Raw genomic sequence first — 27,326 nt, 5'->3', positions numbered from 1 at the left:
TGTGCCCAACTGAAGTCCTTGAAAAATTTCAAAAGGCACATTTTAAGGTTTTTGACTTTTAGATAAAGACAAAAATAAACAAATAGGACCTAATCAAACTTACAAGCTTTTGCACACCCAGAGGATACCCTAAACAAAATGAAAATATAACCTACAGAATGGGCGAAAATATTAGCAAATGATATGATCAACAAGGGCTTAATTTCCAAAATATATAAACAGCTCATACAACTCAACAACAACAAAATAAACAACCCTATCCAAAATTGGGCCGGAGATCTAAATAGACATTTCTCCAAAGAAGATATACAGATGGCCAATAGTTACTTGAAAAGATGCTCAACACTGCTAATTGTTAGACACAAATCAAAACTATAATGAAGTACCACCTCACACCAGTCAGAATGGCCATCATTAAAAAGTCCACAAATAATAAATGCTGGAGGCAGGAGAGAAAAGGGAACCCTCCTGCACCGTTGATGGGAATGTTAGTTGGTACAGCCACTATAGAAAACAGTGTGGAGGGTCCTCAGAAAACTAAAAATAAAATTGCCACATGATCTAGTGATCCCACTCCTGGGTACAAACCCAGACAAAACTGTAATTCAAAAAGATGGATGCGACCCTATGTTCACAGCAGCAGTATTCACAATAGCCAAGACATGGAAACAACCTAAATGTTCATTGACAGGTGAATGGATAAAGAAGATGTGGTATATATATATACAATGAAATATTGTGTGTGTGAGTCACTCAGTCATGTCTGACTCTTTGTGACCACATGGACTGTAGCCCGCCAGATTCCTCCATCCATGGAATTCTCCAGGCAAGAATATTGGAGTGGGTTCCCTTGCCGTTCCCTTCTCGAGGGGATCTTCCTGACCTAGGTGTCGAACCCAGGTCTCCTGCATTGCAGGTGGATTCTTACCATCTCAGACACCAGGGGAGCTGGCAATAATCACTGAACATCTGTGTGTGTTAAAATGAAATATTACTTAGTCATAAAAAAGAATGAAATAATGCCATTTGCAACAACTTAGATGCAAATAGAGATTATCATTTTAAGTGAAGTAGATCAGAAAGGAAGATAAATACCATATAATGTCACTTATGTGGCATCTGAAATATGGCACAAATGAATCTATGAAACAGAAACAGAATCACAGACGTAGAGAACAGACTTCTGGCTGCCAAGGAGGAGACGGGTTAGGGGAGGGACGGAGTGGGAGGTTGGGGTTTGCAGAGGTAGGCTTTTATATGTGGAATGGGTAAGCAGCGAGTCCTATTATATGGCACAGAGAACTATGTTCAATATCCTATGATAAATCATAGTGAAAAAGAACATTTTAAAAATAGTGTATATTTATATGTACAACTGAATCACTTTGCTGTACGTCAGTAATTAACACAACATTGTAAATCAACTATACTTCAATAAAAAATTTTAAATATTTTCACAGCTCCATAACATTCAGAATAAAATGTTAGTAAAAAGAGAAAATATTACCTCTTCCTCCAAAAAGAGATAGTTGAAATCTGCCTTGAATCAAAAATAATATGCTTGTCATAATTGAAATATGCTTGGAATCAAAAACAATATGCTTGTCATTATATATACATATATATGTATATATTATATGTAGTGTGTCTTGTACTGCAGAAACCAACACAAAATTGTAAGGCTATTTTCCACCAATTAAAAAATAAATAAAATTTAAAAAACATCCAATATGCTTTAGCACTTAAAATAATGTCATGTATACCTGAGGCATTGGGTAAATCTAGGATTTCAATACAGAATATAGTGAAATGTCACTGAAGGGTTCAGACTCGACTGGTTATTGTCACTCGGGGTATTATAATTTCCAAAATAAAATCTTAAGACAGGTTCATAAATAGCACATAACTTGCAACTTACAATATCAAGGTTGTCATCCAGATTTTGACTGCTGAAGAAGAGTTGATTATAGTGGAAAACCAGCCATTTTTGGTCTTTTATAATAAATCAGAAATGATTTTTAGAAGTCAAATATCCTCAAAAGTATGTTTGATGAAGTGGTTTAAAATATTTTTCTCCCATAAAGGTGCCCATATATGGTTTAAAATATTATTATTCTGCCATATATGATGAAATAAATTCAAAGTATAAAGGAATGGAGAAAAAGCTGTGGCCCACAGGCTCAGTAGTTGTGGTTCCCATGCCCTAGAGTACAGGCTCAATAGCTGTGGCCCACAGACTTAGTTACTCCGCAGCATGTGGGATCTTCCCAGGTCTGGGATCAAACCTGTTTCTCTTGAATTGGCAGGCAAATTCTTTACCACTGAGCCACCAGGGAAGCCCTATGTGTATTTATTTTAAACAAAATTAGTGCCTGAATTAATCCTGCCGAAAGCTCAATAAACAAATTTGTATCAAGTACCTACCTTTTGTTCTTTCCTTAAAAATATTGAGAGGTAGTCCCACGTCATTTGAAATTCTTCTCTGAAAGAAAAAAGGAAAGCTTACTTTTAATAATTACTTGATATATTTTATGGCATGAATGGGGATATACATTGATTTAATTTTAATATATATCATATACATGTATAATATATATTAATTTGCCTTTTCCTTCTTAAGGAATGTTTAGATTTTCCCCATTTTCTAATGCTATAAATATTACTAAGGTGTGCATATTTTATATAATCTTAAAGTACATCAGATAAGGATTGTCCCCTTAGAATAGAATCTTGGAAATGTGATTGCTCTTTCAATGAAGTTAAATATTTTAAAGACTCTTGAGAAGTAAAGCCAAACTGTTTTCTAAAAGGCTAATCAATTATGCCACCAGTGTGGTAGGATAATACTTGTCTCAATGTATTAATTTCAGCCCTGAGCATATTACTATTTTAATCTTCATCAATCTGATTAGCAAAAAATTATATTCCATTGTTACTTTAATTTGTATTTTTAAGAACAGGAAATTGAAATTTTTAATGTGATGAACATTGCTTTTTTTCTTCATAAAATGACATATCATATTCTTTGCCCATTTTTCTTTTAGTCTATCTGTGTTTTTTCTTATTGCTTTCCATGTTCTTTAAACTTTAGAGATATTATTATATCATTGCCATTTATTGCTAATATTTTCCCAGTTTTAACTAAACATTTAATTTTATAGATGAGTGTTTTACATGTGTTTTGTTGATATAAATTAATAATCAAATCTATCAACCTTTTCATTGTGATTAACTTCATCACATTTATCTTTGGTTATGGAATTTCGCATGCTCAGTCACTCCAGTTGTGTCCAACTCTTTGCGATGCCATGGACTGTAGCCCACCAGGCTCCTCTGTCCATGGGATTTTCCAGGCAAGAATACTGGAGCGGGTTGCCATTTCCTACTCCAGGGGATGTGAACCCAACCTGGGTCTCCTGCATTGCAGGCAGATTCTTTACCACTGAGCTACCAGGGAAGCCCTACGGAATTCTAGTAGAATAAACTTATTCATGTGGATTTAATTTTTGTATTAAGTGAAGATAATACTTACTTGATTCAAATAAACAAGTTTCACAACATAATTTGATATATATTGAGAAAAGTTAGTTAAGCCAAAAATATTCCACAACTATAGGATAAATGAAATGAAACCAATTAGTTAGTGATGTGTACTTTAATATAGACTTAGTTCTCAGGTGGTCTTAGCATTCTTTCAAGGATGTCTTTCTGTCTTGTTCCTTTCCAGTGCCTCTTGATTTTAGCTTAGTATCACCCTCTTTTTAATTATACAGTTTTATGATATATAATGCATCCAGTGGCTCAATGGGTAAAGAACCTGCCTGCAAATGTAGGAAACACAGGAGGTGCAGGTTCGATCCTTGGGTCAGACCCCCTGGAGGAGGAAATGGCAACCCACTCCAGTATTCTTGCTTGAAAAAAACCCCATGAACAGAGGAGCCTGACAGGCTACAATCCATGGGTTGCAAAGATTCAGACACGACTGAGCAACTAAGCATGCATGCATGCAATGCATATCAGATATTACTAATCATACTTCTCATGGTGATTCATTTATAAAAATATAATAAATGTAAAAATTATATTCACTATGGTTTGTACCTCCATATGAATTTTGAAGTCATTTTATTAGTTTTACCCAAATCCTATTATTTAAAAAAATAAGTAGAAGTCAATAACAAATTTTAGGAGGGGAAGTTTTTATAATAGTGTTCCATCTAAGTGTGTTAACATTTTTAATTTATTAGTGTTCAAAAATTCAGTTCAGTAAGATTCTTTTCTTTGCATATATCCTGAACATTTCTTAGAATTACTGTTGGCATTTTATGCTCTTTTTCTTTTTGCTATTATGAACTGAATCATTTTCCCTCATTACAACTCACTGAGATAATCACTATTATATAGGGAGATTATTAATGCTTATGTCTTCATCTTGCATCTAACTTCTTAAACTTTCTTAGTAAATTTATGAGGGCATTTTAGTTGATCCTTTTAAGTTTACAGCTGAATTCTCTAATCTTAAGATAAATATAATTTTCATCCTTATTTTCAATATTAACTCCTCTGCTTTGCATCCTCATCAGGACGCAGAACTTCAGGGCAATATTAATACCAGAATACAGCCACATTTTATCTTCCTCATGACCTTAATAGGAATTTTTCTTAATTTTCTACTAAGCATATTTATACGTTTATAATGGAGAAGGAAATGGCAACCCACGCCAGTGTTCTTGCCTGGAGAATGCCAGGGACGGCGGAGCCTGGTAGGCTGCCGTCTATGGGGTCGCAAAGAGTCGGACACGACTGAAGTGACTTAGCAAGCAAGATACCTTTATAAAGAGACTCTTAAAGGATGTTATCATAAGAACATTTCTGTTTCTTGTTCTCTAAGATTTAAATGAAGCAGGCTAAATTTTATTGAATGCTTCTTAAGCAGTTCTTGAGATCACCTTTTGATTTTTCTTACTGCTCCTGACATTACAGTATATTTAATTAATAGATTTTTCAATATTAAATCATCTTAACTACATGGGATAAACAATCCTCAGTAGCATCAATACTTGATGATCTTTTGCTCTGTAAGATCCAGAGGAAAGACTCACTTCTTCCATGAAAATGAAAAGGTGCATTCAGGCCTAATATGTCTTTGAGGATCATTGTTTGCAATGTTTCTTTCCCTGCTGTTTCTTGCCATTAAGATTTTTCATTTCTTCTAGGTTCTATTTTAGCAAATAACGTTTTCCTAGATAATCATCCTGTTTCCAAAAGATTTTTTGACACTAACCTAGTATACTCATAACACTGTTATCTTCTGATTCTTTGGTTGTATATTTTTATTGAATTTGTCAAGTTTTTTGTTGTTGTTACATTTTCCTGCAATGAATCAGCTCTTAGAACTGTTTAACATACTTTAAGATATTGACTTTCTATTCTATTTCCTTCCTCCTACTTTCTTTAGATTTGTTTTATTTTCTGATTTTTCATGTTCAGTGTTTAATTCATGTATGCTTATTCTTACTCTAAAAGTGAAAACAGTGTGCCTTTAAATGTCTCTTAATAGGATTTAAATCTGTATGCTTAAATTTGTAAATGCAATTTTCTCATTTTCTTTATTTTTTAAATACATTGTGATTGTAAATTTCATTTCCTCTTTGACTAGCTAGTTATTTAGGAGCCGAATCTTCAATTTACAGGAATTTGGTTTGTCATCAATGTTATCTAAACTTCTATAAGTCCTCTAACATTTTTCTTTGGACTCAACAATATTGTGATCTTAATTAAACTCTTACCAATCATATTATTCCTTTTAATGAAGTATAGTTGATTTACAGTATTGCATTAGTTTCAGGTGTACTGCAAAGTGCCAATTACATTATTCTAATTCTCTACATTATTTTCCTTTTTGCCTATTCTATCAAAAAATGAATCAAACTATGATGTAATCATTAAGCAGAATTATTTATCTGTTTTTTATCTCTGCATTTCCAACAGATTTTGTTATGTTTCATTACCTAAGAGATATTCATTGACATATCTGCAATTTGAATTGAGCTTTTCATCGATATAAAAAGATCCTCAATGTCCCTTTGACATGGTTTTTCCTTTGAATTCAGTTTTTCCTGAAGCTAGTTTTTCTGCTATTTTATTTTTACATTTGCTGTGTGGATTTCTCATTTTATCATTATTATTTTAACCTTTGTCATTTTGTGTTGGGGTGTAACAACAGTAATAATATGTATTATCATCACATTTCCTCCCTCAAATGAATTTTTTTCTATTTACTCATCTTCAGTGAAAATGAAAGTGTGTTAGTCACTCAGTTGTGTCCGGCTCTTTGTGAACCCATGGACCGCAGCCCACCAGGCTCCTCTGTCCATGGCATTCTCCAGGCAAGAGTACTGGAGTGGGTTGCCATTTCCTTCTCCAGGGGATCTTCCCCACCCAGGGATTGAAACTGGGTCTCCTGCATTACAGGCAGATTCTTTACTATCTGATTTACTGAGGAACAGATGTACTGAGGAAAGCTCAAGGAACAGATTTACTGAGAGGCAGTATCTACTAACTGAGAATGTATGTGGATTTCCTTACCTCCAGTCACATTCCCAGGTGGCGCTAGTGATAAAGAACCTGCCTGCCAGTGCAGGAGACGTGAGAGACACGAGTTCAATCCCTGGGTCAGGAAGGTCTTCTGGAGGATGGCATGGGTACCCCACTCCAGTATTCCTGCCTGGAGAAACCCATGAACAGGGGAGCCTGGCTGGCTATAGTCCATGGTGTTGCAAAGAGTTGGACACAACTGAAATAACTGAGCACCGTACAGTCACATTCCATATTTTTGCCAAAGTCATTTGTTAGAGAGCCCCATTAAAACCCAAGTTATGACAATAAGCAGGCTGACCTGAGAACGTTTTCTATCCCCATTTTCTAGTTCTTCAACACTCTGATCATACAGTATGATTATAACCTTCAGTCTCAAGCGTACTTGACTTCCAGGTACTCCCTCATGTTCACCTATAATACTTCTGAAGACTACACTTCTGGGATGCAATGTCCCCTGACTGTGCTGTGCCCCCGTTACTTCTTGTCTGATGGTTTATGGAAGTTCCACTCCCTGATATAATAGTTTAGAAGCAGAGGTACTTGGTGCTGGGTGCTGGTAGAGGGGTATAGGGAAGGGCTTCCCCCACCATCACCAAAAAAAAACAAACAGTAATTGTGCATTAGCTCAACAAATACCGTCTTTCTGTTTAGGACTGACCTTGATTTCTGGGATGGAGGCATATCCCAGTCACCCCCTATTCACCATGCTGGCGAGGGAGGGATCCTCCTGCCTAAATAGCATAAGAAGAACACGTGGGCAGATGAGACTGACAGCAGTTTGTCCATCACCTGTGCTCACATTAGGGTGTGAGAGCATGCCGTGCCCGGCCCTATGGGGCTGCACCCGGGAAGAGAGCGTGCAAGCAGGGTCTGTGAGCGACAGACTTATAGCAACAAACAGTGATGTGATCTCTGCTTCCCATAGGAGGATGCGACTGCTGGGCTGAATCATGGTGAAGGACTGGTGAGAAGTGAAATCTGTTGAGGACCAGTTGGAGTGTAGCTGGTCTGGCTGATAGTGAACTAGCTGGAGGGGACAATATCCCCCTGGGTGGGGAACATATCTGATGAAGCAGGGAAATGTGTGGTCAGGCCTCTAGGGCTCTGAGACACTCAAGACACAAAGGCAATACATGAAATGTTAGGCTTCACATCACAGGGCATAAGATGCAATAGTAATAAAGTATTTTCTTTCACATCAGTAGCTTTGTGTTATTTACAGCATCATAGCATGTGTGGGTCACTATATGTATTTCTCAAGCCCATTCCTAAAACCTTAAATTTAGTGTAAATTATTCTGAATCTCATAATAAGTTGAATATCAATCCCAGGGTTTAGGTGGAGATACCATCCGAGATATTTTGGATGTTATTTGGAGTGACCTATTTCAAAGACTGCTGTCCAGATGTTTTTAGACTGTTGACAAGATGCTAAGGAAAATCATAATTAATAGTTATATTAGCACCAATAGGGAGCTGTAGTTGTATAGTTTTAAGAGTAAAAAATGAAGGTTCTGGAAATTCCCTTATGGTCCAGTGGTTAAGAATCTGCCTTGCAATGCAGGGGTCACAGATTCGATCCCTAGTTGGAGAAGTTAGATCCCACAGGCTGCAGGGCAACTAAACCCACATGCAGCAACTAAGACTGATGCAGTCAAACAAATAAATATTTAAGAAAAAGAGAAATAAAAAGCTAAAAATAAAAAAGAAAATGAGGAGTTCTACTGAGTGAAGCTTTCCTTTACCTCTCTGTGCCTTCATCTTTTCGTTAATATAATACAAGAATTAGTTTAGATAAGACTATGGTCCTTTTATCTCTAAAATGACCATGATAATTTAAGATAAACAGAAGCATTTTATTTACTGCCTATAAAGTCTAATGTTCGAGAATAATTACCAGCATACCTCAGAGAGACTGTAGGTTTGTAAAGCAATACAGCAATAAAGCAGGTCACATGAATTTTTTTGGTTTCCCCGTGTATATAAAAGTGATGTTTACACTATACAGTCTAGTAAGACAGTATGTATAAAAGACATTGTATATGAAGACACTATATTGTCTATTAAGATGGTGTAGCATAAAACATGTTTACACTGTAAGTCCACTAAGTGTCCAATAACATATGTCTAAAAAAAACAATGTACATACCATAATTAAAATAGGATTCTGTTTGGGGGAAGTTTCCTGGTAGTCCACCGGTTAGGACCCTGCACTTTCACTGCTGGGGGCCCGTAGTTCCCCTGGTTGGGGATCTAAGGTCCCACATGCCACACAGTGTGGCAAAAAAAAAAAAAAAAAAAATCTGTTGGAAAAATGGCACCAGTAGTCTTGCTTGAGAAGAGTTGCCACAAACCTTCAGTTTGTAAAAAATGCAGTATCTGTGAAGTGCAATAAAACAACGTATGTAGTGTACCTGTTTGTATGTTTCATGTTACTAATCCATGAGTTCCTTTGCTTAAGCAATGGAATGCCCATTTCCTGGTACATAAAAATTTCTTAAATGATTTTCAAATGAACAAATAAATCTAGCTGAGTGATAGATGATTTGAGTGGACGGTGAACAATGCTGAATATTTTGTGAGTATTCCAATAGTCAGTAGTATAACACTCATTTCTAACAAGCTGGTTACAATATCAAAATACGTCACCAAGGCTTAACTGTCAGCATTAACAAATAGCACTTTGTCATTCCCCAGACTCGTCATGTGGCTATTTTTTTCTCATATTGTTAACCTTCCTGTCCACCCCAGCTAAGACCTAGAGAAGTCTCATCAGTCCCATTCGAGACCTAAAGCCTTCACTTTGTCTCCTTTTGCAAGGATGCTCCTGATTTCAATCAGCTACTAGAAATGTCAGATGAAAAATGGCACAAATGTGAATTACGACAATAAAAGTTTATAAGCTACTAAAATAAAGTTATAGTACCTAAGAGCTGAGTCAACTGACAATGTTAAATGGAACATTTTACAACCAGTCCTGGGATAATGATAAAAAAAAAAAAAAAAAAATGGCACACAGAACATGAAGAAATATCCGACAGGAGATGGGCTCAAGATCAAGCTCAGGCTCCATGAGTTTGTATGAGCACCTCTCAAGTGGGGCGCAAGAAGGGATAGCTTAATGCTTATGGGGGGTACCTGCTCTGTGCCCAACCCTCAACATCTATTATCTCTTTTCCTTTTCATACCAGCTCAGTGAGAGGGGTTACTGCTACCACTGGGAGAAGAGAAACCAATGCTGAAGCCATCCATGTGGGCAAATCCCCAACAATCAAACTATTAAATAATAGACTTCAAAAGTCTCTCTGATTCCAGCAATGCTCTTTCTATATTTTTTTCTATATCTTTCTATAGGCAATGCTAGCTCTAAAGAGCATACATAGACATGTAATCTCATATATAAAGCAAATTTAAGCTTCACAAAGAATCTGTCTCTCCAACTTGATGCTAATGTTTGTTCCGTGTAATCAATTCAGGTGACCGTTTTCTTGACCATGAAGCTCACCATGTAAATTAGCTACACAATCAAAGGCTTCCCTGGTGGTCCCATGGTAAAGAATCTGCCTGCAATGCAGGAGACCCAGGTTCCATCCCTGAGTTGGGAAGATCCCCTAAAGAAGGAAAGGCAAAACTATGGAACTAGAATGGGATCAGCATTAGGAAGAAAGATGAACATTAAAAATCATATTTTAGAAAGAATACTCCTATATATAAAATAGAAAACTAATTAAAACCTACCGTTATAGCACAGGGAACTCTACTCAATACTCTGTAATGGCCTGTATGGGAAGAGAATCTAAAAAAAGAGTAGGTATATGCATATGTATAACTGATTCACTTTCCTGTTCAGCAGAAACTAAGAAACATGTAGTTGTAAATCAACTATACCCCAATACAAATTTTAAAATAAAGAAGAAAGGAGTATTATCAGGAGTTTGACTAGGTGGTATGGTTCTCTTTCATTTTTAAAATAATTCCAGTCACAAAATATCTTGTGTTATTCGTAAATTTCCACTGCCTTTCTCTAACTTTTCAAGTATTACATCCTCCTGTCAGCCCCATGCACATAATCCCAGGGGACAGCGTTTCTCCTGTGTGCCCACCCCAGCACCCCCAGTGATAACCCCACACCAGGTGCGTGTGTGCATGCTCAGTCGCTCAGTTGTGTTGAACTCTTTGCGACCTTATGAACTATATATAGCCCGCCAGGCTCCTCTGTCCATGGGATTCTCCAGGCAAGAATACTGGAGTAGGTTCCCATGCCCTTCCTCCTCCAGGGGATCTTCCTGACCCAGGGATCAAACCCCTGTCTCTTATGTCTCCTGTATTGGCAGGCGGACTCTTTACCTTTAGCGCCACCTAGGAAGCCCTGATAGTCTGGTATTTGCTGTAATTGCACAATTTCTTAGGAATATTATGTTTTACCTTTAAAGATCTTACAAAATTTATATTCTTCTCCCTCATCTGACTTTGTTATGAAATAAAGATAGCCTTTTCAGTTACTTATTATGGAGTAAAATTCATGCTCCAAGAAGAATTAATGTCATGTTAATTCTGAGGCTTTGCCTACTCTCTGCAAACTCCTCTGACTCTAGCCAGAGAAACACGGTGATAAAATGGTATAATCGCATGACATGCAAAGTGCTGATGTGAAATGAAAAGGACAGAAATATGATTGGGATATTAATTCAGGAGAAATAAAGAAATGGGACTGTTTGAATAGGCTTAGCAGGATGGTTTAGTTCTTCCTGAAAATAAGTGTGATGCTATCTCAACTTACCTTGACCTCTACCCTGACTCCCCCATTCAGGTATAGTCAAATGTTTAGTTTCTAAACACACACACACACACACACACATTAAGAGGGTTACAAAATACCCAATAGACAGACACAGACATTCAGTGAAATTTCTCCTAAATATCAGATAAAGGCAGCATGCCAATATAGCAATAAAACCATAAATTTCTATTGTAATGGAACACAAATTAATAAAATGGGGAAGTAGAACTTAGAAAATAGCTTTAAACTCAATACCAGATTTCATTATAGGTCCTAGACCATAATGGACACAAGATAATTTTCATGGTTGATCCATAATAATAGTCATTGGGAAGTTAAATGACAGAAGAGCAGCAGCTTTAAGTGGGAAATGGCACAATTCTTCACAGCTGTCACGCATGTGCACTTGCTGACTATCAACCTTGAACAAAGCATTTAATTCAAACCCCATTTAAAAGTATATACTGTCAAGAGAGAGGCCAAAAACCATACACTAGTTAAGGAAGCAACATATAACCCATGTGCCAGAGATGACACTAAAGATCAAGTCAGCTGGAACATAGACAGATTGCTCACAACCCAATGTAGGAGCTGACTATTCAGAGATCATCTCTTCCTGCTCTCATAATGCATAACATTTTGTGGGGTGGCCACCTGATGGAAGAACTGACTCACTGGAAAAGACCCTGATGCTGGGAAAGATTGAAGACAGGAGGAGAAGGGGACAACAGAGGATGAGATGGTTGGATGGCATCACTGACTCGATGGACATGAGTTTGAGCAAGTTCCGGGAGTTGGTGATGCACAGGGAAGTCTGGCGTGCTGCAGTCCGTGGAGTCACAAATAGTTGAACGTGACTGAGTGACTGAACTTAACTGAACAGACTATTTTGCCCATTCAGAATTGCAATTGAATTTAAATTCTCTCTCTGAAGATAGATTTTGCCTTTTAAGTAATCTTTTAAACTTCCATAATGCTATATATCTGTGATATATTATTAATACTAAGATCCTACTGCTGTTTTTAAAAGTAGTGCATAAAAATAAGTGCTACATGTATAATGTATATGATAGAATACATCGTATTTCACAGAATATATTCAATATTAAATTTCAACACCCACTGAAGAAAAACTGAGTGTGTGTGTAAGTCATAGTGATAATATGGATATAGACATATAGATTTAGGTATGAAAAGAGAGTGCTAGCAAAGAGCCAAAGCAAAAATCACAACTGAAGAGCATAGTAGAAGCAATGACCTTGAACCCTAATTAATTTCCTCTATACTCAGTTTGGGGCTTCCCAGATGATGCTAGTGGTAAAGAGCCCACCTGCCAGTGCAGGAGATATAAGAGATGTGGGTTTGTTCCCTGCATCGGGAAGATCCCCTGGAGGAGGAAATGGCAACCCACTCCAGTATTCTCGCCTGGAGAATTCCGTGGACAGAGGAGCCTGGCAGACTACAGCCTGACTCTGCGACGCCATGGACTGTAGTCCGCCAGGCTCCTCTGTCCACGGGGTTACACACAGTCAAACATGTGTGAAGCAACTTAGCAGAGAACAACACATGCTCAGTTTGAGCCAAAAGGAGGTGAAGACTCCTTACTTAAGGGTATTAAACTGAGGAATTCTCATCAGGTTAAAAGAAAGTCTTCACATGAACCACAGACTGCGCTATGACCAATGGGGTCTGTGGTATTATAATAAGGTAACACTGGATTTATCCTATCTCAGTTATCAAAATAAAGTAACATCTGGCATCTGCATGTATTATCTCACTAGCCTTACAACTGGGCTTCCCTGGTAGCTTAGCTGGTAAAGAATCTTCCTGCAATGCAGGAGATCCCAGTTCGATCCCCGGGCCGGGAAGATCCCCTGGAGAAGGGATGGTCTACCCACTCCAGTATTCTTGGGTTTCTCTGCTGGTTCAGACAGTAAAGACTCCACCAGCAATGCAGGAGACCTGGGTTCAATCCCTGGCTTGGAAAGATCCCCTGGAGAAAGGAATGGCTATCCCCTCCAGTATTCTTGGCTGAAGAAGTCCATCAGCAGAGGAGCCTAGCAGACTACAGTCCATGGGATCGCAGAGTCAGACAGAACTGAGTGACTTTCACATTCACAGCCTTACAATTAGCACATGCAATGGGCTATCTGGTGATGACAAATATTTTTCATACTTTCAATGTATTTTACCAAACAATCCCTATGGGGGTGCCAAGCACTGTTCTATATATTAAACATAAAAGAATGAATAAAAAATGTGATAGTTGCAAATTAGAAGCATAGTCAGGTTCTTCTAGTACCTATACTGTGCTATCCAAATCAAGTTTTTTGACCTTCAAAACATTTGGCATGCTTTGCTTATTATTTTACTGTTAATTACAGAAATTAAATGAATTTTAACTCTGAGTTTCAGATGTGCTTTTTTGCTCTGTAGATACTATTCAAGTGAATAAAACTCTATGAATTGTGGAATGATAAAATATTCACAGAAACTTACAATTCTGCAGTTGAATAACAATTACATTTGTTCCAAACAGGCAATTGGTTTCCAAACACATTAAACAAAGGCAATTTAGAAAACTTCTTCTTCTTCTTGGCATCATTAACATTGTTGAACGTCCTGGGATTCTGGAGTGTTTCACAAAGGTAAGTAAGTGTGTGGTAAGATGAACAATTTCTGAGTCCATGAAATATTGATCTGGGAGCCATCACTGAGCCAATGGGAATCTTGTATTCCATGACTGGACAAATCAGCATATTAGAGAAATTTAACAGATATTCAGAGCAAGAAATTTCCACTTAGACTTCACTTTTCCATCAGTCCTTATAATAAAAAAGTTCTTTTTTCTTTGCTCAATTCTAAAACAAGATATTTTTCCTCCAACATACAGTGCCATTTTAGAATTAGAAATAACCATATCAATAATAAGAATGAATGAGTCATTATCATTAAAAGCAAATATCATTAAACAAATAGCTAGAAATCTAATGAGGCTTAAGATTTGGATTCCATTCAGGCCTTTAAATCAGCAGTGACCATTTCAAGGTCAATAACAAACCGTGCAAAATCGTTTAGCCAGTCACCTGAGACCATTCAAGTGGCTTAATATGTATCATCTACCATCCATCCATTGCCAGCCCATCTCTCTCTCTCAGTGATGTCTTCTTGGATGGCTGTGTGCTTTTGATCAAAGTGCCTCACCTCTCTGAGCCTCTGTCCTCACACATGTAAAATAAGGACAATAATTCCAACCTTTTGTGGGCTTTTTGGGGAGATGAATTCTGATAAAAGACCAAGCATAATGTCTGCCATGTTGCAGGAACTAAATACGTCTTTATTTTCCTCACTTCTTTCCATTCATTTATCTATTAAGTCATTTAGTCTCTGATCTAGTACCACTTATTCCTTGCCTGAATCATTCTTTTATTCCTCTAATAAATCTCTTTTGGAACATCAGTCATAGGATGTGGTAAATTAGAAGGACATGAAATCAGTACCAGTCACTGTTCAGTGCCACCTATGCCCTTGCTATCATGGGGCCTATGGTCCAGCTTAAGAGAAGCACTGAGACCTCATGTGAGACAGAATTAATGACAAAAATCAAAAAACAAACAAACAAAAAATTAGAAGTTTAAGGGCTTCCTGAATTTTAAAATTTCTTACCTTCCAAAGTGTATGTTATCAAAGTGACCCTCCGTACCGTAAAATCTCCTTAAAAATGCCTGCCTGGTTCTTAGATGGATCACCACATTAGAAAGTCAGATTCTTGCAGAAGGATTCCACAACAATGTCCCCATCTTTGCAGCAAAACAGAGTCAGCAATAAAAACTGAAACTGAAGGCAAGGCTTCTTTCCCCTCTGGCCACAGCCTCCAAACACATGAGTGTCACCCATCAGCTAATTCTCACAAACCTGTGTTGTTTCTCAATTTCACGTACTCTCCCACTGTGAGATTGGACCCTGTGTTACACAAAGTAGTTTGGGTCATTTGTCGAGACGTGCATGGACCTCGAGTTTGTCATAGAGAGTGAAGGAAATCAGAAAGAGAAACAAAATCGTATCTTAACACATAAATGTGGAATCTAGAAAAACGGTAGAGATGAACCTATTTGCAAGGCAAGAATAGAGACAGACATAGGGAATGGACGTGTAGACACACAGTGAGGAAGGCAAGGGCAGGCTGAATTGGGAGAATGCAATTTACATATATACACCACCATGTGTGTATAGCTAGTGGGAACCTGCTGGATAGCCCAGGGAGCTCAGCTCGGTGCTCTGCGATGCCCTGGGGGGTGGGATGGGCGGGGGTGGGAGGGGACATATATATATACACACATATAGTTGATTCACTTTTTTGTACCACAGAAACTAATGCAACATTGTAAAGCAACTATACCTTAATTAAAATACATATATATATATATATATATATATATATATATATATGTCAATAGTTGGGAAAAAAAGCAATCTTTAGAGGCAGCCCAGTTGAATCCAGGCCCACAGCTTAGCTGCACAAACCTCAGCAAGTTACTTAACCTTGCTAAGCTTCAGTTTCTTCTTTGTCAAAAGGAAACCATAAGAATGGTAACTGTGCCATAAGATTATTGAGAGGATAAGTAAATACTCAAAAATGTTAGCAATAATAATAATGGCCTCGTGTATTGCTTTATGCTCCCTTCGTCCTCCTGTTTATTTTTCACCTAGACTCATGCTGAGCTATGGCCAAGATGACCATGATTGTGGGCTAAATTCAGGTAGCACTAGCACAGGAACCAAAAATCTATTAGCTCTGGGACTGACTCACACATTTATTCATTCATCCATTCATTCAACCAATGTGTTAAGCATTGTTCCAAGCACTTGGAAAATAAAATTGAAGAAAGCAAAGTACTGGTCTACATGGAGCTAGTATCTAGCACTCAAAATATTTAAGTGTGATTATTCTTCTGTCATTGTTGAACAAGTGAGTTACTATAAAGTGAGAGATGCTAGAGCGGGGTTCAGAGAAGGAGGCAGGGATAAAAATATACAAAGCACCAGAGATTGGAGGAACCAGAGATGAAAAAGACTAAGAGATAATGTAGGCAGGGCTTGTGCATGTATGCTAAGTCACTTCAGTCGTGTCTGACTCTTTGCAACACTATGGCCTATAGCCCGCTAGGCTCCTCTGTCCATGGGATTCTCCAGACAAGAATACTGGAGTCGGTTGCCATACCCTCCTCCAGGGGATCTTCGAAACCCCAGGCATGTCTCCTGTGGCTCCTGCATTGCAAGTAGAGTCTTTACCACTGAGCCATCGAGGAAGCCCCAATATAGGGCTTATTTAGAAAGAAATCTGATTCTTACCAAATCTTCTCCATCTCCTGTATGCTTTCTTTCATCTTGCATCCTTTATGAGGGAAGGAAACACAGAAAGGATGAAATAAAACAGGGTGAGAAGAAATTAATTTTCCATATGTTGAGCATTTCCATCTTAAGCAGCGTGTTTGTCCACCTCTCTGATCTTATCACTCTATACACGAGAACTGTGGTGCTGGAGAAGACTCCTGAGAGTCCCTTGGACTGCAAGATCAAACCAGTCAATACTAAAGGAAATCAACCCTGAATTGGAATTCAAGTCCTTTGTTGGAAGGACTGATGCTAAAGCTGAAACTCCAATACTTTGGCCACCTGATGTGAAGAAGAGACTCATTGGAAAAGATCCTGATGCTGGGAAAGATTAAAGGCAGGAGGAGAAGGGGATAACAGAGGATGAGATGGCTGGATGGCATCACTGACTCGATGGACGTAAGTTTGAGCAAGCTCTGAGAGTTGGTGATGGACAGGGAAGCCTGGTGTGCTGCAGTCCATGGGGTCACAAAGAGTGACTGGGTGTCAGTCTACGGACATGACTGAGTGACTGAACTAACTGAATACATGAGAACACTGAAGTGAAAACCTAGTTGAGTAAATTGTGCTGCTTCTAAGGGCCATGGAGGAGCCCTCTTCCTGCTCTGATGACCCCTAAACTCTATAGGGATGGAAACCGTCCCTTCAGCTCAGGTAACTGTACTCGGTACCACCTGTTGATCAGCCTCCACAAGAAAAGAATGCCTGTCCCATTTCAGAAGAAAGGAGAGTCTGAAAATTTTGCCCATAGAGATTAAATAGCTAGAACCAACTACATTAGTTCAAAGGAACACATTGCCTTGGGTATCTATTCCCAGTTGGGATTGGAGAGGCCAAACCAAAACCATTAAGTGAGAAACTGCATGGAATCTAAGTGATTAGATCAGTGTCTGCAGTGAGAAGTGCAGGATTCCAGCTTATTTCTATACTGATTGCTTTTGTCAAACACTGACAAACAATAAAGGGCTTCCCTGGTGGCTTGGTAATAAAGAACCTGCCTGCCAAACAGGAGACGAGGGTTCAATCCCTGGGTCAGGAAGATCCCCTGGAGTAGGAAATGGCAACCTACTCTAATATTCTTGCCTGGACAATCCTATAGACAGAGGAGCCTGGTGGGCTACACTTCATGGGGTTGCAAATGGTTCAGACATGACTTAGCAACTAAACAACAACAAACAATAAGGATGGAAACAGGAGAAAACACAGATGTCCCAGGAATAGTATTATTAAAATGTATTATTTATGAGACAGATGATGTTTTATCTCAGTACCCTTCTAAACACAATCCAGTTCTTACCAAACCCAAAGGTATATCTTTTCAGAGCCAGATATTGGTGATAAATCTATCAATGTCAGTCACAAGTATCAAGGAGAGTCCCAAGTTATTCTTGTCCTAAAGATCCTGAGGCCAGTGGATTAATGATGAAATAGTACCCTCACTAATATACAAGAGCAATTGGATCTGTGTTAGCATCCAAGGGCACCCCACCATCAAGTTTATATTACTGTGCTACAATCCTGGTGTAAGTCCTAGAACCAAACTAATCTTGTTAAGGTCAGTGGAAAATCACTTAACCGGGTATGTTGCTGTTTAGTCACTAAGTTGTGTCCAACTCTTTTGCAATTCCATGGACTATAGCCCACCAGGCTCCTCCATCTGTGGGATTTCCCAGGCAAGAATACTGGAGTGGGTTGCTATTTTCCTCTCCAGAGGATCTTCCCAACCCAAGGAGATCGAACCCGTGTCTTCTGCAATGGCAGGGGAATTCTTTACCTCTGAGACACCAGGGAAGCCATAGCTAAGTATAGTTAGGAATATTCCAGAATGTCAACAGAGAAGGCAATGGCACCCCACTCCAGTACTCTTGCCTGGAAAATCCCATGGACGGAGGAGCCTGGTAGGCTGCAGTCCATGGGGTCTTTCATGCATTGGAGAAGGAAGTGGCAACCCACTCCAGTGTTCTTACCTGGAGAATCCCAGGGATGGGGGAGCCTGATGGGATGCCGTCTATGGGGTCGCACAGAGTTGGACACGACTGAAGCGACTTAGCAGCAACAGTGGCAGCAGCAGAATGTCAGCTCCTCCTCCTCAATCATACCTGAAATGGGGCCCTGATGACATGACGCATCTGAGGCTCTCCAGGTTGGGGATGAAGGAAGTAGGTGGATGAAATGTTTTTCCTTGCTGGAAAGTATTATACGAATATCTCTATACACCTTAATATAAATATGCATCCTACATCTGATGCTAAGATATTAATAAAAGGATATTATAGATGTTTATTGGGCTCCCCAGGTGGCATTAGTGGTAAAGAACTCCCCTGCCAATGCAGGAGACACAAGAGACATGGGTTCAATCCCTGGGTTGAGGAGATCCCCTGGAGGAGGGCATGGTAACCCACTCCAGTATTCTTGCCTGGAGAATCCCATGGACGGAGGAGCCTGGCGGGCTACAGTCCATGGGGTTGCAAAGAGTTGGACATGACTGAACCAACTTAGCGTGGATGTTTATAGTGGTTGGAGAATAGAAGGATATTTATTACTACAGCTTGACACCATCATCCCTCCAATATTGTAAAACACATGAAGTTAATATCATTGTGCTTAATTTGTTAATGATACCAGTAATCTTTTGTACATCACCTGTAACAATTAGCGAAAGAGACCTAAATCAGAGACAAAGGACCAGTTATTCAAAGCATATCCTTTTCTTACAGGTATTTTTAGCAATGTTGAGAAGGGAAAAAAGGCAAAGTTAACTTCAGAAACCTTCACAAATTTTAAAAAAAGAAAAAGCCTAACCTCGGAGACTTATGTGTCTTTGATAAAATTGAACTTATGGTTCTTATTCATTTGTTCATTCAACCAATATTTACTGGACATCTGCTACGTACCCTGGAGAAGGAAATGGCAACCCACTCCAGTATTCTTGCCTGGGAAATCCCATGGACAGGAGCCTGGCTGGCTACGGTCTGTGGATTCACAAAAGGATCGAGCATGACTTAGCGACTAAACAACAACATGTACGAGGCACTGGTCAAAGCAGTAGGCATACAGCAGTGAATAAAACAGCCTGAAATTCCTCTCCTCCTGGAGCGTCTTCAAAATGTTTAGGAAACAATTTGTCTCTGAAGGCAGCATAGAGGAAAACGATCAGGACTCAGAGAGCTCTGGTTTCAAACCCAAGCTCTGTCAACTATTACTCATGTGAACCTAAGCAAGTTATGTAACCTCTTAAAACATCAACCTTTTTGCCTGTGAAATGGGAATGGTTCCATCCCATCCTCCCCAAGTTGTAGGGAGAATTTGGTAAGTTAGGGTGAGTACTGGGCCCTGGCTTACTCTCTGGCATTTAGAAGATGGGGAATCCAGATTTTGCATAAGTCAGGGATAAGGGGACACATTTTAGAAACACATTTGTGGATTTCTTCTTCGACAGTGGTGTTTTCCACACAGTCTCAGCACTAAATCTACAAACCCCTAGTGCATCTGACCACTCTAAAGTGGCGCTGGTGGTAAAGAACCCACCTGCCAATGCAGGAGACGTAAGAGACACGAGTTCGATCCCTGGGTCAGGAAGATCCCCTGGAGAAGGAAATGGCAAACCCACTCCAGGATTCTTGCCTGAGAAATTTCATGGACAGATGAGCCTAGCGGACTACAGACCATAAGGTTGCAGAGAGTCGGACATGACTGAAGTGACTTAACACACACAGTACATCTGATAAATCTCTCCAGTCCTACCACCATTAAATCTACAAAGTTGATAATTCCAGACTTTAATGTTTCTCACCATCAGACTCATGGCAGACTGTAAAACAGCACCATCTAAAGGTCCTTGTGAGACACCTTCACATGTCCTAAAACTCCCTTTGTCGTTTTATCCAGACTCTTCTGGGGAGCAGGGCTCTTAAATAATCATCACCGTTGTGCCAGTATCTACGGGACTGTAATAAAAGGGAGGCAAGCACGGGGAGAAAGCAAATGATTTATCAAGTCATCTACATCTGGCCTTAAAAAAAAACCTTTCTTTCTTTCTTTTTTAGGTATTGTAATTTAAATCATTTTAATGCTCAGAACACCAGTGGAAGTAATCTCGAAGAAACCCTTCCCCTCCAGGAAAAGTCTCTGAAATTTTATGGCAGTACACAGGAATTTTCTTCGAGTATTGATCTTTGGGAAACAGCCCTGTGAAACTATTCGACTCAACCCATCCTATGAGCAGAGTATTCACTGTTTTCTTCAGCTGGATGCTATGCCTGTTAGTTTAAGAGCTAATATGTATTAGTATGAGAGTGGCCTTATGAACATCATCTGTGTACTTTAATGGTTCAGCCGTTTAAAGCAATGTATATGACACTTGTTTGTTGCCATAGTTTTAAGTCCTTAGAATTGAAATAATAGTATGTCTGTATTCTTCCTTTCAGTACATTTATTGAGCACTTATTACATGCCAGGCATAATAATCATACACAGTTTATGTCAGAGCAAATAATAAACCTAAACACAAATAACCTATATCTTATACATAAATAATAAGCCTATATAGTTTTACTGTACTTCATCTTGCTATTACACTATCAAGTTATGAGTGAAGGAAATTTTCTCTGAATTAAACAGCAGCATTACTGGGTCCAGTGATTAAGACTTTGCCTTCCATTGCAGGGGGTGCAGGTTTGATCCCTGGTTGAGGAGCTAAGTAAGATCCCAGCCACAGCCAAAAAGCCAAAACACAAGCAGTATGGTAACAAATTTAATAAAAACTTTAAAAAAATGGTCCACATTAAAAAAAATCTTTAAACAAATTTTTTTAAAAAACAGCATTACCAAAATAGAGGTCCTTAACCCAAAAGTGAATAATCACATAATGAAGAAATTGTAATATAAATATAAGTGGTGGGATTATTGAGATTAAAGGAAAGAAGAAAATTAAGGAGGTTAAATGAGTGTTGGGGGAAGGGCAAGTGATCAAATCGAAAAGATGCTTAAAGAGATTCCCTAACCTGGTCTTCACTGGTACCAGTTCAGATGCATTCAGAAAACTGTTTTCCAAAAGAGATGTTACCAGTATAAGCAAATAAATGTGAAGAAATTCATTTTAAAAAAAATCAAATACAACTAGGGTCCCAAATCTTTGTAGCAGTGCTTATCAAGGTTTTGCTGAAGACCCCCAGTTTCAGGCAGATCTTTCTGGCCCCAACCACAGACTGCTTTAAGGCAAAACTTTTCCCAGGAATTGGCAGTTGTAACAAACCCACCCAAACCATTCTTATGCTTTCTAAAATCTGAGCACCACTCTTTTCTGGGACAGTTCAAGCTGGATAGGAGAGGTAGGTTTTATCAGTTGATTGGAAATGATTCTGCAATTAAAGTACCTCCCTTGTGTATATCTAAAATATTTTAGATCTTCAGAATAAAAGATTTATATATCTTGATGAGGTGTGATATGCATTTTTAATTGCAAAAGAGCAGCTGTAAAGCGCCAGGTGTTTCTCTTACTCAAACTATTTTTCATTTGTTTGTTCTGAGGACAGTGAAAAGACAAACCCTTACAGACAAAAATTCTTGCCCTATAACTTTTTCAAATCCTTCTATTTTTTTGGCATTTGTTCTCTGATGAAGCAGTGAGGCCAATCCCTGATCTGCCTTAGAATCTTTCTTTGTTGTAAAAGGTTAAAGGCTGAGTTTGTGATTTGGGTTTAATCAATGCTCCAAAAATCAAAAAACCTTTAAACACACCTCATCTCAGAACAAGTCAGAAGCTCCAACAGTCCCTCTCACTGTTAGAAATAAGGTCTGCTTTATTTTGTTGTTCCCCCCACCTCCAAATTTGCCTTTGTCTCCTTAATTTCTACATCATGAGAGGAAGAAGTGCTCATTATGCTTTCACTCGTCATTAGAGATGAAAAAGATCTACAGAATTATAAAGATGACCCCAAGCAAACACCAAAAGAGCTTAGAATTCTCACACGGGGATGACACTCGTGATTAGCTAAATTGCGGGGACTATACACACTTGCATTGGAAACAGGCGGCATTCACACACTAGTTTCTTGTCTAGTGCTTAGCAACATTATCGCTGAGCACCTGGAATAGTTTAGGCATTAAGTGTAATTGGTTTTGCTTTACATAAATCTGTAGCTTTGTAAATAAGCAGAGCATTTCAGCTTCTCTATAACACCAATTAACTTAAAGGGATGTGTTGTTTGCAGAAGCCTGCTGGGTTCGGTACAGTATTTCTCCAGTAATATGCTCAGTGGCAGGCAAAGTTCTGTGTCCCTGCCGTGTTGCATTGACTCCCAGTCACTTGTTGCCAGGGGTCTGAACCCAGACACTTGCTTGCTCCATTTTTCAGTTGTAAAAGATCAGGAAGATGAAGTGTTTCCTAAGAATCACCTTCTGTGCTCTATTTCTGTCCACGACAGAGACCTGAAAGGTGAGGTACTTGAAAATGTTTTCTGTGACCTGCAGAGCACCCAGCTGACACCAGCTGACTCTGTCCACAACTGACAGCTACATCTCTTTCCTCTTTCTTTTCTTCTCGTAGCACTTCAATCCAATGCAGCCAAAAGTCCCTGGATTGAATGATATACGAAATTAAGAAAACCACGTTCTCATGATGCAAAAACCTGCCAGTGAAAATGTTCCCATCAGTGACTTTTTAAATAACACTTAGAAATCTGCTCCTGGAAGTTGGTAAATTTTTTAAGCTTCTTGGATATTTCCCCTCATTGTCTCTCTCGTTTTTTATTAATTAATTGTTAATTAATTAATCAATCAGGTATTAGTTGCTAAAAACCTGTGATGTTTTTAGTTGCATCAAGCCAGATTTTTAGCTGGGTTATGTGGAATCTAGTTGCCCTACCAGGGATTGAACCTGGGCCCCCTGAGTCTTAGCCACTGGACTACCAGGGAAGTCCCTCCCCTCATTATCTCTTGGGCTCAGCTTAATCCTTTCTCATATCCCTTTCAGGTAATCTTGATTTATAACATCCATTCCACCCTGGCCAAAATCTAATTCTCTTGGTTTCTGAAAGCGTTTTATCGACTATTAGAGTTAACAGTATCACCAAAAAACAGCTCATGATTCCAAAATGCTTCCTATTAATATTACATGATTTACAAATTGAAGGAGGGAGACTCCTAAAAACCACAGGATCCCTTTGCTGTATGACAAAAGAGCTTCAGCCTTAGCATCTTGAACCAGTCCGGTGGTGGGCATAGCCCATCACCACTGCTCGAAAAGCCGGCATACAGTCACCAGCCACAGACTTATAAATAAGGTCCTTAAATGAAATCCACAGCTGAGTGATGACAGCACACAGGTGCTGCTAACATTCAGGTCTGCTTGTAGAGAGCAGGGAAATTAGAGGAACCACTCATAACAACAGCTCATATCTGTGTCACCCTTTATAGTTTACAAGCTGCTGTCACATGTATCATCACATTTGGTTGGCACCACCCTGGGAAGTAGACACATTTTGGCAAGCCCATTTCGTACAGGAGACATTGCAGCTCTGAGACATAGCGAGTAATCGAGAGTCCCAGAGACAGTGGATGTCTCAAGACGTTCATTTGGTCCGTCTGTTTTTAAAGTGCCAGCCCTTTCTACAAAAGACACTCATAAATAGTCACCAACACCAGATGATTCCCAGTCACTTGGGTGAAACACTCTCCACATCATCCCAAAGAGAACAAGAATGAAAGGAAAGACCACATGGGGGTTTGCTGTTGTTTAGTCGCTAAGTCGTGTCCAACGCTTTTGTGACCCCGTAGACTGTAGCCCGCCAGGCTCCTCCATCTATGGGATTTTCCAGGCAGGAATACTGGATTGTGCTGCCATTTCCTTCTCCAGGGGATCTTCCTGACCCAGGGATTGAACTCATGTCTCCTGTATGGGCAGACAGATTCTTTACCATGGAGCCACCTGGGAAGCCCCACTGGGGTTAGAGGCCCTGACAGAATGGTTACCCAGAACAGTATGTTCTAACATCTCTTCCCCAGCCCTTAGCTCCCTCTATGGAGCCAGCCACTGTCCTTGTGTGGATCTTAGGCTTTCAGGAGCAATGCACTGAAAAGACGCCCCCAGACTGGCCACCCCGGGGTTGGGAAAGAGGGTCTTGGGCTCAAAAGCATCCTTTCCTTCCCCTTGCAACCAAATGCCCTCAGATGTGCTATAGTCAATTCCAAACTGCCTTTGGAAAGAACAGGTTAAGGAAAGCAAATGTACCCTCCAAAATATTATTAATAATGGTGAAGACTCCTGTAGCACTGCTAAATACAAGGCTCTGTTGTGTTTTTTAAAAATATTAGTTCATTTAATCATCAGCTTCCCAGGTAGCATTAGTGGTAAAGAACCTACCTGCCAATGCAGGAGAAATAAGAGAGGTGGGTTTGATCCCTAGGTTGGGAAGATCCCCTGGAGGAGGGCATGGCAACCCATTCCATTATTCCTGCCTGGAGAATCTCATGGACAGAGAAGCCTGGAAGGCTTCCATCCAAAGGATCACAAAGAATCAGACAGGACTGAAGCAACTGAGGATGTACACAAGCATTTGGTCATCACAATAAATACTCTATAAGTACAATTACCTCTATAAGTACAACAGTAAATCCCATTTTACAGATACAAAACATGAAACAGAGGAGTTAATAATTTTACAGAGGTTGTACAAGCGGCATGGACAGAGTGGAAATTTGGACCTACAGAGCCTGGTTACAAATTCCAGGGGCAAGCCCTTTATATGGAACTGCCCCTCAGTAAAGCTGTTGCCTACAATAGATTTTTATATATTCTCAGGGCAATTCCAGGGAAGACAGTGCCTTGGCCCAAGGCACATCAGTATCCTCTGTCCCAGCACAAAAGAACAGGACTTCTTCCATCAGGAATTGTTGGATGCAAACCATATCAACTCTTAGTAACCCCAGGGACTGCCCCTCCCTCTCTTTTGTGAATAATTATTGTTCTTCCATTTAAACCCAAAGGTTTGACTCTAAGGGCAGAATTTCGGGCTCTGTGGCAATCACTGTAGGGGTTCTTTCATGGTGTTCCTTGATTTATAACATAAGCTGTCGGTTCCTCAACTGACAGTCATTCTTAGATCAAGATGGAAACTTAGGCCAACTAGTCTCCACTTCCTTAGCCTCTACACGGACATTCCTGGGATTCCTCCAGTAAATTTAGTAGAAGTGTCAAAGATAATCGAGCACTGTGATGACAAGACCCAGTCTCTCCATCTCACTCTGCCTATCTCTCTCTCATACACACACACACACACACACACACACACACACACACTCATTCTCTCTCTCTGTATCTATCTTGCTCCCTGTCTCTGGCTGTGTGTTCAGCTGAGGTGGACTATGGTCTGTGGTCTAGCATCCATTGTCTATGGTTGAATGGATGCTATTTGACAGCCAAGATCTTCTCCCCAAGTGATACATTGTCACAAGTCTACTCAGAGACCTTACTAATTATTAAATAACATAACAGCACCCAAACTTTAATCTATCATCCACCTTAGACAGGTTTGAATCCACGTACTGGCTGGGAATCACGTTGTTATATTACTTAAGCCTGCTAAACTACAAGTGACCAAACCTTGTCTAAACAGACTAACGAGTCAATAGCTGATGACAAGTGTCTATTACCACAGGAGCAGCAAGTCGGAATCACATTTCAAGACACTGATGCCGAGAGCGAGACAACACTGCTAACAGGGATAAAAGAAGGCAAAAAAAAAAAAAAAATGGAATCAGTGGGAGGCAGAAATTTGGCAAGAAGCAGGGGGAAGTCACCAGAACATCGAAGAAACTATCAGGAAATCACACGTGCCATCATCATGGACAGTTTTCATCTTCCCAAAGCCATCTCTGTAAACAAAATGAGAGTCAAGAGACCATGCTGGATTTTTAAGGAAGAGAAAGAGCTCTCAGTCAGAAATGCTGGAGAGAAAGGGTGAGCTTTAGAAGCCAGAGCAGTAAGACATCATCTGAAGACACTGATTTCCCTGTGTAATAAAACAGGTATCTTCAATGAGGCAAATACCCTTTTAGCTAGACTAACTCATTAATGTGAAAAATCATTTACGATGTAGCATGGATTAGCAGAGAAAGCTGGAAGGAGAGAAGCCCTTAGATTTTCTGCACCTGCTCATCTAGCCTGTGAACTTCATGGACAGTTATGCATGTAAGCTTCTTGGTAATTTAAGTCTTCTCTTGTGTGCTGCACACGGTGATCTGGGCCGGCCGTCTGGGATGTGACTCCTGCTTTGAGAGTGATGATAACGTTTCTAGCACTCACTGTTGTTGTGGGAGGCAGACTGTCGTGGAAGGGTTATTATTAATGAGCATTACTACTGGAAAACTTGAACTTCCATTCGGGGGTGGGATGCATTGCACAGGGTAAGTGCCTTAATTTCCCTGAATTGATGAGGGCCCCCTTGAACATAACAGAATGCTTCTTAATGCATTCCCATGCCTCACTCACATGGGTTAAACCTTCCTGACTGGTTTCTACGGTATCTCCAGAAATGCAGACTTCTGTCTTCATG

At 39.5% G+C, this 27,326-nt stretch overlaps 1 protein-coding gene across 1 annotated transcript in view; it reads left to right on the top strand.

Annotated features, from left to right (window-relative positions):
* Nucleotides 1-20,967, top strand: part of SLC15A5 (solute carrier family 15 member 5) — a 90,954-nt gene extending 69,987 nt beyond the window's left edge. Inside the window, 2 exon segments of the mRNA XM_061124198.1 lie at nucleotides 13,919-14,027; nucleotides 20,820-20,967. Of these exon segments, the coding sequence (XP_060980181.1) occupies nucleotides 13,919-14,027; nucleotides 20,820-20,967 (257 nt within the window).
* The last annotated feature ends 6,359 nt before the right edge of the window (nucleotides 20,968-27,326 follow it).

Source organism: Dama dama, chromosome 22, assembly GCF_033118175.1.
Source record: "Dama dama isolate Ldn47 chromosome 22, ASM3311817v1, whole genome shotgun sequence".
NCBI lineage: Eukaryota > Metazoa > Chordata > Mammalia > Artiodactyla > Cervidae > Dama > Dama dama.
This window is presented reverse-complemented; position numbering and strand designations above follow the sequence as displayed.